The sequence below is a fragment of the Gracilinanus agilis genome, chromosome 1 (genome assembly GCF_016433145.1).
Source record: "Gracilinanus agilis isolate LMUSP501 chromosome 1, AgileGrace, whole genome shotgun sequence".
NCBI lineage: Eukaryota > Metazoa > Chordata > Mammalia > Didelphimorphia > Didelphidae > Gracilinanus > Gracilinanus agilis.
Genome location: NC_058130.1, coordinates 691,632,145 through 691,647,874, shown reverse-complemented (window position 1 = coordinate 691,647,874; position 15,730 = coordinate 691,632,145). Strand labels below are relative to the sequence as shown.

The window sequence follows — 15,730 nt, the reverse complement described above, 5'->3', positions numbered from 1 at the left end:
TGCAGCCCCCTGAAATGTTCTATCCAGCCCTGCTACATTATTCCTAATCTGACGAATTCAATGAGCAGGATAAAATGCAATGAAACTTCAAGAGTTGCCTTAGAAACAGACTGACAGATGAACATTTCCTTTCCTTTGGCCTCCTCTTTAAAAAGTTTGCCCATCACTGGTTTAGATCAATATCTCATGCCCTATACCAAGATAAATTCAAAATGGGTATATGACTTAAATATAAAGAAGGGAAACTATTAATAAATTAGGTGAACATAGAAGAGTATAACTGTCAGATCTGTGGGAAAGGAAGGAATTTAGGACCAAAGAAGAGATAGAGGACATTACAAAATATAAAATGAATGATTTTGATGACATCAAATTAAAAAGGGTTTGTATAGAAAAAAACAATGCAATCAAAATTAGAAGGAAAGCAACAAACTGGAAGAACATTTTTATAACAAAACTCCCTGACAAAGGATTAATTTCCCAAAAATATAAGGAACTGAGGCAAATTTACAAAAAATCAAGCCATTCCCCAATTGAGAAATGGTCAAGGCATATGAATAGGAAGTTTTCACATGATGAAATCAAAACTGTCAATAAGCACAGGAAAAAGTGTTCTAAGTCCCTCCTGATGAGAGAAATGCAAATTAAAACAACTCTGAGGGACTACCTTATACTTATCAGACTGGCAAATATAGCAACAAAGAAAAGTGATAAATGTTGGAGGGGCTGTGGCAGAATTGGGACAGTAATGCACTGCTTTTGGAGTTGTGATTTGGTCCAACCATTCTTGAGGGCAATTTGGAATTTTGTGCAAAGGTCTTTAAATGACTGCCCACCCTTTGATCCAGCCATACCACTGCTGGGTTTGTACTCCAAAGAGATAATAAGGAAAAAGACTTGTACAAAAATATTTATATCTGTGCTCTTTGTGGTGGCAAAAAATTGGAAAATGAGGGGATGCCCTTCAATTGAGGAATGGCTGAACAAATTGTGGTATCTGCTAGTGATGGAATGCTATTGTGCTGAAAGGAATAATAAACTAAAGGAATTCCATGTGAACTGGAATGACCTCCAGGAATTGATGCAGAGTGAAAGGAGCAGAACCAGTAGAATATTATACACAGAGACTAATACACTGTGGCAGAACTGAATGTAATGAACTTCTCTACTAGCGGCAATGCAATGACCCAGGACAATCCAGAAGATTTTATGAGAAAGAATATTATTCATATGCAGAGGAAGAACTGTGGGAGCAGAAACACATTTTCTAGAAATATAGAAAAATATGTGATTGATCATGTAGTGCAATACAAATATGATTGAGGTTTTGGTGTTAAAAGATCACTCTATCGCAGATATGAATAACATGGAAATAGGTTTTGAACAATGATACATGTATAACCCAGTGGAACTGCTTGTCAGCTTCAGGAGGGGAAAGGAAAGAGTGGGGAGGAAATCATGAATCATGTAACTATGAGAAAATATTATGAATAAAAACAATTCAATTAAAAAAACAAAACAAAACCCGTACCTTCCATCTTAGAATCAATACCATGTATTGGTTCTAAGGAAGAAGAGCAGTAAGGGCTAGGCAGTGAGGGTTAAGTGACTTCCCCAGGGTCACACAGCTAGGAAGAATTCATTTCTTCTTGATTCCAGGCTCAACAATCTATCAACTGCAAACCAAACTGCCTCAAATTTCTGATGAGAACACCACTATTCTTCCTGTCACCTGTGAAGATGGGATTAACTCTCTCCTGCCCATTTTTAGATTTAATAATCAAAAGTATACACACCCCACTTATCCTTAAGGTCTGTGACCCACATGTGCTATAGTAAGTGAATTACAATTGACTGACTGCCCCCTGGGAAGTCCAAAGCAAAGCTTTAGCTATAATTGGTACATGTAAATTAGAAGGAAGGCATAGGAAGTGATGAAAAGGAATGGTCTTTATAAGCGACAAGAACTTCCTGTGAGTGGTCTTTTGCCTTGAACTTGACCCTGAAGGAGCTCAAGCTGAGGACTGCTTTCTATTAGGACTATCATGTGGATGAGTGAAAAAGGCTGACTCCCTTCCCTGGTTTTCCTGGAGGTACTAGCTTCTGGAGGGGCCCCTTGTCTGGGAGGAAGCCTTGTGGCTAAAACCCTTGTTAATTGACCCTTAGGCTCTCTGGCTTGGGCTTCTTTAGCCTTGCTATAGTAAGCCAGGGATTGAGCAATAGTCTAGCTCAGTGGTTCCCAAACTGTTTTGGCCTACCTCCCCCTTTCCAGAAAAAATATTACTTAGCCCCCTGGAAATTAATTTTTTTAAATTTTAATAGCAACTAATAGGAAAGATAAATGCACCTGTGGCCATCACCGTCTCCTGGATCTCTGCAGCACCCACCAGGGGGTGGTGGCACCCTCTTTGGGAATTTTTTGAGATTGCTAGAATAAAATTCATCCTTAAAAACTCTCTTCTAGATAGTTTCTCCTGCAAATATTAAGATAACATAAGATTTCTGGCCCACTCTCATATTCTCAGTTACCAGAAAATCTAAAGCTGGTGACCACAGGGTGATATGCTAATTGTCTGCGCTGTTTGTCATCAATGCTTTTTGCCCTTAAAAGTGAGGTGACACCAGGGAACCCAGGAGAAGTGAATCAGTCAAGGTAAGAAGCAGAGCAGGTGCTATTCAGTGGTAGGATAGAGCCCATGAGTAACCCTGGTGCTTAATCCATTTCCTGAAGTCTCAGAGGGGGCAGCTAGATGAGGCAGTGGGTAGAGTGCTAGGCCTGGATTCAGAAATTCTTCCTGAATTCAAATCTAGCCTCAGACCTTTGTATCTGTGACCCTGGACAAGTCACATAATCCCATTTGCCTCAGTTTCCTTATTTATAGAATGAGCTGGAGTAAGAAATGGCAAATGACTTCAGTATCTTTGCCAAGAAAATCCCAAATAATGTTGCAAGAGAAGTGACTAAACAACAACAATAAAAAGACCTCAGACACCAGTTCTCCCTGTAAGGAACTTACCTCTACCACTATCAGTCAATATGTGCTCAGTCATTTATAAGCTTATATTTAATTTTTATAAATTTATATTTGGTTTGGAGGAAATGAGATTGATTGACTTTTTCAGTGTCAAAAGCAGTACAGAACAGAGATTAGATTTGAACTAACCACTTTTTTCTGTTTCCAAAGTCTGTTTTCTATCCATTATACTATTTTAGTGTTCTGGTGATTATAGTTTTAATGTACCTAACAGGGACAGCCTAGGGTGATAGTAAATTCATGGGTTAGGAATCAGTATACATAGTTTCAAGTCTGGCTTTGTAACGCACTTTTTGTGCACATCAGGTTACTTCTCTGGGTCTTAGTTTTCTGTATGAGAAAATGAGGTTTTGGGTCTCAATGATTTCTTTAGGTTTCTCACAGCTCTAAGGTTTCATGATTCTAAGACAATACAATTTGGGAACTGAGAATCGAATGGAAATATTGATGGACATGTGAAAGACTGTAATTTAGCCTCTTCAGGTTAATTAATAACTTTTTAATTTCATCTTTGACCTCAGTTTCATTTTCTGCCTTTGTTTTTGCTCCCATAGAGAAACTTGCTGTTGAAGAAACATTATCTCTTCTTTGTTCAGAGCTACAGGTAAATACTGTTTTGGATGTATTATATTTTCCCAGTATTGGATGACATTCAAGTCAAATCATGGTCACTTGTCCAGTACTGAGGTCCAAAATGAAGGGAATTCAAACAGGAGGATAAGGTGAAAAAGGCCAAAAAATTTCACATTTGGCTTTAAACAGAGTGTTATTCTGCCACATTCATTCAGTCAGTCCACTGTGTTTCAGCTGAAAACCAGTTGTAAAGTTCCTTATTTTTGTCTGAGTAAGATGCACTGGTCACTAGGAGATGTACAAAGATAATGTCCTTGTTTTTATAATAGGAGGGTATTAGTAGAAAGAAATCTATGAATATATAATTAAATTCCACATGATAAATAAACTATATAGTAATAATTTATCCATACGCAGTCAAGATTTATGGAAGTTGCTGGATCACAAAGCTTTTTAATTAAAACTATTTTAACTCAGAGGCCATATCCATATAGTCTAGCCCTATGCCTGTACAGGAACTTCCTCTATTATGTAATGGACATCAGTCCATTAAAAGGCAAGTTCTTTGAGGCCAAGGATATATATGTATGCATGCATACAAATTATATGGACATATGTGTGTATATATTTGTATATATATACTATGTATAATGTACTGCTATGATATACGTTATGTGTAATATATGTAGTTATATATAAATCTATAAATCTATATATATGCATATGAATGTATGTGTGTGTATATATACACACACACATATATATATGTATGTGTATATTGATTAGCCTTTTTTCTCCTATCCTCAATGTTTAGTACAGTGCGTGACCCCAGTATATACTTAATAAATGTACAAATGTTTGTTGGTTTAATTTGACTTTGAAAATACCAAGTGAGGGGCAACTCCATTCCCTTCTGATGTAGCCCATTCCAATTTTGGAAATTTTAAACTTTAGGGAAAAATTTTGCTTATATCAAGATTCAAGGATCTGTTTTTTGATGTCACTCAGAATAAGTATAATTTCTATTAAGAATTTTAACCCTTGAGGGAGACAACATGAATCATATAACCTTGGGAAACTAATGTGTAAATTTGTTACTGAAATAAAATAAAGGAAAAAAAAATTAAATGACAACCCTTTTTAGGCAGCTGAGTGACTCAGTGGATTGAAAGTCATGCCTAGATATGGGAGGTCTAAGGCTCAAATCTGGCCTCAGACACTTCCTAGCTTTGTGACCCTGGGCAAGTCACTTAATTCCCATTGTCTAGCCCTTACCATTCTAAGATGGAAGGTGAGGGTTTAAAAAATGGCAACCCTTCAAGTAATTCAACATAGCTATAATGTGTCCCCTTGAGGCTTTTCTTCTTCAGACTAAATGCTCTTATTTATTGAATAAGTTATGATACGACATGATCTCCAAGTCCTTCACCATTCTTGTAGCCACCTTCTGATATACTCTAACCAGCTAGTATCTTCCCTAAATGTACAGTCCAGAAATAAATGCAGTGTGCCAAATATTATCTGACAATGGCAGTATTCATCAAATAGATATGATGCTTTTCTTAAAGCAGCTTGAAATCTCATTGACTCTTCAGACTTCCAAATTACACTATTAAATATAGGACTTGGAGTAAGAAAGTCCTAAGATCAAATTCTCCCTCAGATATTCATTAGCCATGTGACCCTGGGCAAGTTACTTAACCTCTGTCTGCTTCAGTTCCCTCATTTATAAAGTGAGAATAATCATAATACCTATTTCATAGAGTTGTGTGGATAAAATGAGAGAGTATATGTAAGGTGCCTAACAAACTTTAAAAAACTTTATATATGATTATTTAAAAAAATTTTTAAAACCTTAATATCTTTTATATATATCCTTCTATATTAATTTTTTATTTGTTACAGGGCTAGGCAATGGGGGTTAAGTGACTTGCCCAGGGTCACACAGCTGGGAAGTGTCTGAGGCCAGTCTTGAAACTAGGACCTCTTGTCTCTAGGCCTGGCTCTCAATCCACTGAGCCATCCAGCTGCCCCTATATATGATTATTATTATTACAGTTTGACTCATTGATAAGAATGCTAAAATGTAATTTGAAAGAGTCCTTTTCTTTTTTATTTCCTTTTTCTTTGTCCTAACTCACCCTTAGTATTGACGTTTCATGTTCCAAACATTGCAATCCCCATGGTGTCCAATGTGTCACCACTATAACTGTTGAGCTTGACTTTAAGATAAGAGAGATGGAGCTTACCTGACACCCACATTATTTGGGCCAGTAGGAACAACTCAATTTCATTCAGAGAAGCTGCTTACAATGTTTTGATCTCTAGGAATTGGAAATGCTTTTAGCCTCAGCAATTTAAAACACACAATAGCATTCCAATTCAATGTATCTAAGCTTCCAAAGGCAGTGGCTGACAAATGAATAATTCTGTAAAGGCTCCCACAAACCCTGGGCATTTCCAGCTGCATCCAACAGTGTCATCATCAATGCTGAAATCAGATACTTGGAGATGAAAGGGCTTTCTTTGTCCAACAAAGAAAATAAACAAAAGAGGACTATAAGGAAACAAAAGTTAGCCTTCTGATTCAATCCTGCTCAGTTAAATGCTAGGATACTGCAGTACACTTGGATTGGAGAGGGTTTTAGCTAGGAAGATCAGTTAGAAGGGTGAAAAACTGTAGGAGAAGTTAAGAATCCTATAAAGAATACTCTCTCTGGGTCAGTTTAATTCTCTGCCAAATGATGGAATTGTATTAAATGATCTCTAAGATTGTTTCTATAATACCTAACATTTACCCAGAGCTTAAACATTTTCAAAGCAATTTACCTATGTTGTCCCTTTAAATCTTTTTGATGACAACTGTAGGAGGTAGGTGCTATCATCATACCTGTTTTACAAAGGGTGAAACTGAGGCTGAGGGAGATTAAACATCTTGCAAAGGAGCAATTGGCTAATATGTGACTGAGGCAGGATTGGAAAAGAAAAGTGTATCCTTCTATTCACTGCGTCCCTAGATGTATCTCTTACATTCCCAGGTTCTTTATCTCTTTAATATTGTGTTGTAGCATCTTATGTTTTGTCAACTTGGAATCAGAAACTCCAGTCTTGAGATCTTGAGAACCCCAAGTTAGTAGCAGCCTGAGGTTGGAAGACCTCAAGTTTGACCTTGTCACATGAAAATTCATCCCAGAGGGAAATCTCAGACTCAGAGTTCCAGACAAACAATAAACCTTAAAGTATTTTAGATGGAGCTAGCAGACCCTTTTGTCCTAGGAGATTCCCTTCTAGATAACCCATTCCCTTTTGTGCCCATTGTAAAATGTCAGCCTCTCCCTGATAATCCTGTCTAAGACTCCCCATTGTAAAGCCAATCAACTATACTCCTGTCCTCAGTTCCCCAAGAGCTATATAAGTTCCCCAATTTTCATGGTTCCTTAGAGCTATCATCTCCTATGGTGATCATCCCAGGGATCCCCAGAGTCCCAGGTTGTAGGTCCTCTGCAAGGTTCGGTGCCTGGCTCTGTGCAGTGGATCTATCCCTATCCTGATTAATGATTTTTCTGATTACTTTAGTAGTTCTGTGTTAGTTCCAAGTTAACAGTTTCAAGATCTTTTCCATTCTTAATATCTAATCTTTTGACATTATATAGCTCAAAAGCCTTTCCACCTTGATATGTTTGTTCTCTGCTTAAGTATTTTTTCAGGTCTAATATTCTGTTTTCTAAATGTTAACACTGTATTTTATAAGGACCTTTCCTGCTCTTACCTTCTATGTTCTTATAGTGTGCTTAAGGTCCTTAGGATGCAGTGGGGGTTAAGTGACTTGTCCAGGGTCACACAGCTAGGAAGGTCTGAGGCCATGTTTGAACCAAGGACCTTCCATCTCCAGTACTGCCTCTCTATCCATTGTGCTACCTAGATGCCCCAATTGATTTTCTTTTAAGAAAAAAAAAAAATAAAATAAACATGGCTTTCATTTGGACAAAGAAAACTGCCTATAAGGAGTTGTTCACATGGCTTTTGTACTCCCGGGTTGGTGACTCTAGTAAGAAGTAGAAAAGTTAGTAGAGATTGGCTGCATCTTTTTGTGGTTGGAAGATGAAAGCTATGTAAGGCAGAATTCCCAAGGGGGTGGAAATAGTTGGAGGGTAAGATGGGGGTGGGGGTCCAGTGAATTAGCCACTTATTCCAGATGCCACCTTTTAAAGGAGGAGACTATTGTGTGGCAAAGGTAGAAGGAAGAAACATCTACTCCTACCCCTTCCAGATATCCGGTGTAGTTAGTAGGTAGGATAGTACCACCTAGTGGTTGATGTTGAACTCCAAATAAAGAAATACTCTCAAGGCTTGCTTTCTCTTTCCAAAACAGAAAAAAGAAATCCTTTATTTAAGGTCATTTTTAGAAGCACATAATAGTCCACAGTGGTGTTCTTGGCAGATTTATGGGTAGTTTATTGAAATGCCTCCCTGGAGTCTTAAGTCCTTTTCCCCATAGCTAAAGTTAACTTATGAAAGGGAAAAAAAAAAAGAAGTTGCCAGCAGACTGAAAAATAAAAATGCGTCCCAGAAGAACAGGCAGTATTTTCTATTGGTAAACATTATTGTAGGCTCCTAGACAAAATATGGGATTCCTTGGTATATTAAGGACAATTGAACAAGGTTTAGAAGTACCTTCATATTTATGGTATCACGGAATCTTAATGATGTTATAGATCTTGGACATCATCTATTTGACTGTTCAGTTGAAGCAAGAATGACTTCATCATCTTCTCTAACAAGTAGTCCCAGTCTTGATTTGAATTCTCTCAGTGATACAGAATTCACTACTTCAGAAAACAGTCCTTGCCCCCCACCAATTCTTAAAAAGTTCTTACTAGTGGGAAATTCTTTTTTTTAAAAACCTTTACCTTCTGTCTTGGAATCAATACTCTGTATTGGTTCTAAGGCAGAAGAGTGGTAAGGGCTAGTGTAAGAAGGAAAATTTAGGTATTTATAGATATATATTAAAAATATGTGGCCGCCACGAATCAACAATTTAGGTTGATTCCGTAATTAAATCAGACCCAAGTCAGCATCAGGTTGAAGAGTTTATTTACAATCGGTAGGTAAAAGTAGGAATAAAGAGAAAAAGGAGAAGCTAGTCCAGGCCAAAGGCCTGGACGGAGAGAGAAGAAGGTTACAAAGCTTAATAAATGAAGCTGTAAGCCACAAGGCCCAACAGCCAGATAGGCAGAGTTTAGAATTGGCCCAGCTAGGCCAAGGAAGTCAGCCTAACTTACCCACGTGACAATATAGAGCGTAATCTGTCTGTGGTCTCAGGAGATGCTTCTTCTTCCAGTTCCAGATGGCAACTGCTCCCACAGGAAGTTCACTCACTTACTTAAAGAGATCGTGTCTTTCATCACTTCCTGTGGTCCACCTCTAATTCAAATGGACAAATGGCAGTTTCTACATTGATTTGGACTGCCCAAAGGGCAGTCCCTTATTCTTGATTTGTTACTTATTGTCACGTGTGGGTAACTCGTCTCCCCTCCCCACTAAGGGAGGTGAGAGTGACATCATTAGCACGCCTGGGTTGAGTAGATTTTTGACTATTAATGGGATCCAGCTAATTCTATTTACACACTAGGCAATGGGAGTCAAGTGACTTGCCCAGGGTCACACAGCTGGGAAGCTTCTGAGGCCAGATTTGAACCTAGGACCTCCCATCTCTAGGCCTGGCTCTCAATCCACTGGACCACCTAGCTGCCCCTCTAGTGGGAAATTCTTAAGTCAAGCAGTCATTGTTTTTTGAAACCCTATTCTTTGTCCCCTCTGAGCCAGAAGCTGGGGGGATCACAAGTCAAACTATTAATAAACATCTATTAAGCACTTACTATATCCCATTATGTTAATCATTAAGAATACAAAGAAAGTCAAAATATAGTCCCTGCCCTCAAAGAGCTGAGAATCTCATGGAAAAAGGCAAAAAGAAATGGAAAAAGTAGAGAGAGTACTAGTGAGAGGACATGAATGCAGCCAGATGGGAAATGATGAGATGGCTGACCTGGAAGGACCTGGGAGGAGTTCTTATGTCTAGCCTCATCCTCTCCAATCAGAGGGAGGAAGAGGAATATATATATATTATATATATATATATATATATATATATATATTAGATTAAAATTTTATGTATCATCATCATTCATCATCCTCATCATCATATGGTTTCAGCTAAAATTCTCATTGGGGAAATATGTCTCTCAGCCCCACTCCAGTGCCCAAGGTCTGAGCTCTCCAGCCTCCTGGGATCTCAAGTCTTGCTGCTCTCAGGGACAAGCTCCTAGTGGTGCCAGTTAGCTGTGAAGAAGTTAGATTTTGAGTCCCAACTTGCTCTGACTCTGGTACTGTGGGTGGGTTGGGGGAGGGTTGGTCAGCTCCCATTTTGATGGGAGCTATTTCCCCCTCTTATAGTATGGAAGTGCCCAAATCTCATGAACCTTCAATACTGCGCCCTATTGTGGGGTCCCTTCTTTCATCTGGATTTGGTCGTTTTGTCCTTTTGAGGTATGCTGGTGGTTGGCAGTGAGGAGAGTAAAAGCGACCTGCATCTACTCTGCAGCCATCTTAACCCGGAAATTCTGGGGAAATGTGTAATGTAGATGAAGCTATTCAGTAGCAATAAATAGAGACAAGAGCAGTGATAAGCAAAGCAACTCATTTATGTTCTGAGAGGTAGGTAGCATGCTGTGGTTGACAGAAAGCCTGCATCAATCAGGAAGACCTGGTTTCAAATCCTACTGGTGACATATGCAAGCTGGGCAACCTGGGCACATCACCTGATCCCTGAGGGCCCCAGGCAATACCCTAATAGTAGCAGTTGCAAAAGAGAGTTGTTGATCTTCATTAATAGCAATTTCTTCCTGGAGACTTCCCTATGGCAATGAAACCACAGATTTGATTAAAAGAAAAAAAGAAAAGCCAAATCATTTCTCTAGAAGTTTGAAATCTTCCAAATCCTTTCCTCACACCTTTAATGTAAACTGTGCAGATATAATTACTCCCATGTTACAGATAAAGGAAACTGAAGACTTGTAAGGCAAATAGTCTTGCTTAAGATGACATACTTATCCAGAAAGCTAAGGTCCATAACACAAACTCTAGAAGAGGGGGAAGAGGTCTTAAAAGCCATTAGATCTAATAATGTTTTCATTTTCCAGATGAGGAAACTAAAGCTTAGAAAAATGGAGTGACTTGCTTAAGGTCACAATAATAATTGATCTAAGATTCTAATCTAAGATTTCTGACCAGAAATGTCATTGTTCTTTACATTATACCATAGTTAACCATAGACAATTTATTTTTAAATTTAGTAACTTTTAGGATTAAATTTTCTCCCTCCCATCTCTTCTTCTCCACTTATAAAGGAAAAAGATGAATATATATAGATATAGATATAGATATAGATATACATACAAAAACACACATAAATATGTATATCTATATATACGTATATATACATATATATGTTATGGAGGTACAAATGGTGAACCCCTCGGTTCGGGAAGGAAACCTTTCTCAGGAATGAGAGGACTCCAAACTTAGCTTAAAAGTGAAAAGAAAGATTTATTAGTAAGATAGGATTAATGGCCAGGAAGACAGTATGAGTGGAGCAACCCTAGGGGGTTGCCCACCAAGACATGGCAGGGCAGCATGAGTGGAACAACTATGGGAGCTGCTCCCCCAGTGCTCCAGTTCAGGGTTTTTTGTATTCTTTACAGTAGTGTGATGTGTCTTCTTACACTCAGGCATTACGTGGGTGGGAGATTCTGACTGAGATCCCCTGGGCTTAGGCTATCAAGGTGTGGCGGGAAGGTGTATCTCTTTATCTATCCCAAGGATAATGGTCTTTGTCTTGGGAGTCACAAGGACAGGAAGGGGGAAGGGAATTTCCCTGTTCACAACCTGCCTGAGTTAAGGGGTACAGGGTCCCTGCCATCTTGGCACAATGCCCATGTTATATATATATATATATATACACCACCACCACAAAAAGAGCAGTTAAAGATATTTTTGTATATAAAGGTTTTTCTCTCTTAATTTACTCTTTTTGAGGTATAGACCTAGTTCCAATATCTCTGGGTCATAGAATCTTCACAGTTTTAATAGTTTGTTGTTCTTGTAGCAGACTATTAAACTGGCAGAAATCCTAGAAATGAACCTAGTTTTTCTTCTATCCATTTTACAAAGGGAAAACTAAACCTCATTTATGAAGTAAGTTGTCTGACATCACATTCTAAAGAATGTGATTTAGAGGCTATTGGATTTTCCATTCTCTTAGATCTTTTAAAAAAATAATTTTAAATTAAAATTTAAAAATTAAGAAAAAATAAATTTAAAAAATTTAAAATGCTTACCTTCTATTTTAGAATTGATATTAAATATTGGTTCCAAGGGAGATGAACAATAAGGGGTAGGCAAGTGGGGTTAAATGACTTGTCCAGGTCCACATAACTAGGAAGTATCTGAGTCCAAATTTGAACCCAAGATCTCTCATTTCCAGGCCTGGCTTTCTATCTGCTGAGTCACCTACCTTCCCCTCTTTGGATCCTTAAACAGGAGCTGTATAATCCTTTGTTAGGGATGCTATCAGCAAGAATTAGAAGAATGATACAATCGTACCAATATTTACTAAGCCTTTGCCAGGTATAAAGCACTTTTTCAGGTTGTGACACCTGTCAGCTTTACAATGTTTGGTGTTATTGTTTAATTGTAGTTTGATGCCATGTTATAATAATAGAACTGAATATGAAGGCATTTAGGCTAAGTTGTCTCAATGCCTATAGAAACAAGTAGAAAGACAAAATAGACAATTTTCCCACTATTAATCCAGGCTCAGGCTGATGAGGCTGACAGCTTTTTGGTGGGATAAACTCTTGATCTTGATAGAGATCTTGAGTCATTTTCCTTCTACTACTTTAGTTAACCCTCCCAGGAGTTTTGTGGACTTACCATACCAAACCTGGTATCAATAAGGAAACTTGACAACTTTTCTATCATGTCTGGATTTGGTTACCAAGCCCATTTGCCATCTGATCTCTCCAATTCTGAATGTATTCAGTCCCCGACATGTCTCCCTTATCCTCCAGCTGGGAGAGTTTCTTGTATGTGTGACCAAGTCTCTGTCTATTTATGTTCTTATAGTGTGTGTGTGTGTGTGTGTGTGTGTGTGTGTATACATTTATTTATTTATTTATTTGTTCGTTTGTTTATTTTCCTGCTTGCAGCATCACATAACAATAAAGCTCTTGCCTATCATTTCTTGGGTACAATTTTTTTAGAAATCCCATACCTATCCATTTGTTCTAACATTCTCAGCAGTCTGGTCAAATAAAGCCAATATGCTGGCTAGAAGAACAAAGATACAATAAATAACAAGCCCCGCCCTCCAAGACATTACATTCAACTAGAAATGCTGGAGATTGAATTAGGAAACCTGGGTTTAAGTCCTCATTTCAAAATTTACTACCTGTATGACCTTTATCTCACTGGACCTCTGTTTCCAAATTCTAAAATCAGAAGGTGTCATGAAGTGACTTCTAAAGTCTCTCTGGATCTAGGATGCTAATATCTCAAGTGGTTCACTTTTCTGTACCTCAGCTTCCTCTTATGTTAAATGGAGGGATAAGACTAAATAAAGTGATCCTTACCTCTACATGCTGCCAGCTAAATCTTATGATCTAGGACTCCCAATATTAGGACTCTTTTCCACTATACCATTCTTTGTGAGAAAACAGAGTAAGTTTTTTTTGTTTGTTCTGGGGCTTTTGAGGAGTTAGTTAAGGACTCAGAGAACTTCATGGCAAAGTTCAGACCAGTTGGATTTGGTGTCGACTAATGATTTCTTTTCCCTCAGCTGATGAACAATCCAGAGAAGATAGCTGAGCAGATAAGTAAAGACCTCACTTGGCTTTGCTCCCATCTCTTGGAACTGTGGACCCAATTTCTGGAAGTGGTGTCACTGAACCCTGAAGTCACAACATATCTCAACAAGGAGCACCATGCTTTGAGGGTAAGTAGAGAAAATAGCTTTGTGTATTCCTTCTGTATATTCACCAGTAAACTTTAGATCCTAGACTCTAAACTAAGACATATACTGAATTAGCCTCTTCCAAATCCACTGCCACCAGCATGTGATATATAGTGGGGGACTTCTGTTTTCAAAAGGAAATGGGATATTATAGACAAAACATTAGACTAGCCATCATGATTTCCTTTCTTGATAAAAAGGACTACTTGTGTTGTAGGAGAAACACATCCAAGTTTGTTGCAGGATCTTCCCCCAAGAATGGGAGACTCAAACTGCCTTCAATCCAGAAGAAAGAATTTTATTTGAAGTAGAGGTTTCAGATGGTGAAATAGCCAGGGGGCTAATCAGACAGCTTTAGGGCTGTTGGGTAAAGGGGTGGGGGTGGGGGCTAGTAGAGTAGCCTCTGTGGAGTTGATGGGATAGCAGTTCTCCAGGTGTGGAGTAGCAGCTCTGTAGCTAATGGAATGTCAGCTCTCTGGGTGATGGTGTAGCCCTTAGGACTCATGGAATAGCCCACTAGGTAATGAAGTAGCAGCCCCAAGAGTAGTAGCAACTGCAGGGTAGCAGCTCTGTGTGGAGTAGCAGCTCCATAGCCCTGTGGATCTGGGTTTGCGTATTTATTAGGTCTGGGGACTTGTTATCTACCATTCCAGAGAAATCTCCTCCAAAGACCCTGGAAAATAGGTATGGCCAAATTCAGATGGAATTGTGGTTTGGGATTTGACACATACATCCTAGGGAATAAGGAGCATGTGCAGGTTTTGAAGATCTTTATGGAATGCTGGAGTCCTTAGTGCACATATTCCCCATTGTCTCCCTTGTCATCATTTGTCAATGTGAGAGAGGTCTCACTACCCTTCTGGAATGTTTTCTTCAATGATGGGAGCTGGGAGGGGCATGCAGTACATTGGAGTTCCACTATAGGTAATTATGGTCTTACAGTTAAAAACTAAAGTAAATAAAAGAACAATCTGAGTAAATAATAAAACAGATTAGGCACAAAGCTGATGGCCCAGTACTGTATTTTACTGAACTGGTAACAGTAATTGATACTGAATTTATGCTTTACTAATGCTGAAACTACAGATTTTGCAGTCTACATTTAACTAATGTTTATTGGTGAGAACCACAAGCTTTCAGACTATGAGGTTCCTGTTCCTATTACTACCCTTTACTGCCCACTGCCCACTGCCAGCTTCCATCGCTTGGGGGTTGAATAGAAAAAGCAGTAATTTGTAAATCAGAAGGCAGAGTTTGAATCCTGGCTCTCAGGTTATTACTTCTCAGATATTGGGAAAATCATTTTATTTTCATGAGTTTCAATTACCTCATCAGGAAAATGAAGGTATTGAGCATCTATGGTCCCTTCCTGCTATAAATCCTCTGATTTTGTGATGCAAATCTCTATGCAACACTCTATGCAACATATCCAGAATCCCTCTTAAGTCAATATTCTAAAGCTCCCCCAAGATGTTTAGCATTTGGATACATGGAGCTTTAAACAACTTCTAGGAATTTCCTCTTGTCTTTCCACTCCATCCTTATTCTCTTCTCCTGTCTCTTCTGTTCTAATCTGTTGTTCTCTTGTCTTCTCATCTCTACCTCTGTCTTTGTTTTGCTTCCCCAGGTCTGTCTTTCTGATTCTCTTTTTCTGTCTCTGTCACTGTCTCTCTTTGTCACTGTCTCTCTGTCAGTCCCTCACACACACAATTTCACCACAAATACTATTTACAGATCACATATAACTAATATGATAATGGACTATTTCAAATAAATATTACCTTTAAAGAAATATGTCTCTCCAAAATGTCTTCAAGCGATGGAATAACCTGATATATAGAGGAAGTGATGCATCTTCAGAGGTATCAGACCGTAAGGGAAATAATGTGGGCATGAATGTTCGTAGATCAAGTATTTCATCCTAGTGCTGACATTGCTGATGGTGTGACTTGGGCAAATCATTTAACCTCTATAAGACTCAAAGACTCTTAGATAACAGGTTGGAAATAATAATAGTAATAATAATAATAATAATAACAGCAACAACAAC

The 15,730-nt window shown here is 38.4% G+C and overlaps 1 protein-coding gene across 1 annotated transcript in view; it reads left to right on the top strand.

Moving 5' to 3' along the window:
* FAM135B (family with sequence similarity 135 member B) overlaps positions 1–15,730 on the top strand; it is a 388,009-nt gene that overhangs the window by 311,868 nt on the left and 60,411 nt on the right. Inside the window, exons 8-9 of the mRNA XM_044658294.1 lie at positions 3,590–3,639; positions 13,507–13,662. Of these exons, the coding sequence (XP_044514229.1) occupies positions 3,590–3,639; positions 13,507–13,662 (206 nt within the window). The remainder of the gene's footprint in view (positions 1–3,589; positions 3,640–13,506; positions 13,663–15,730) is intronic.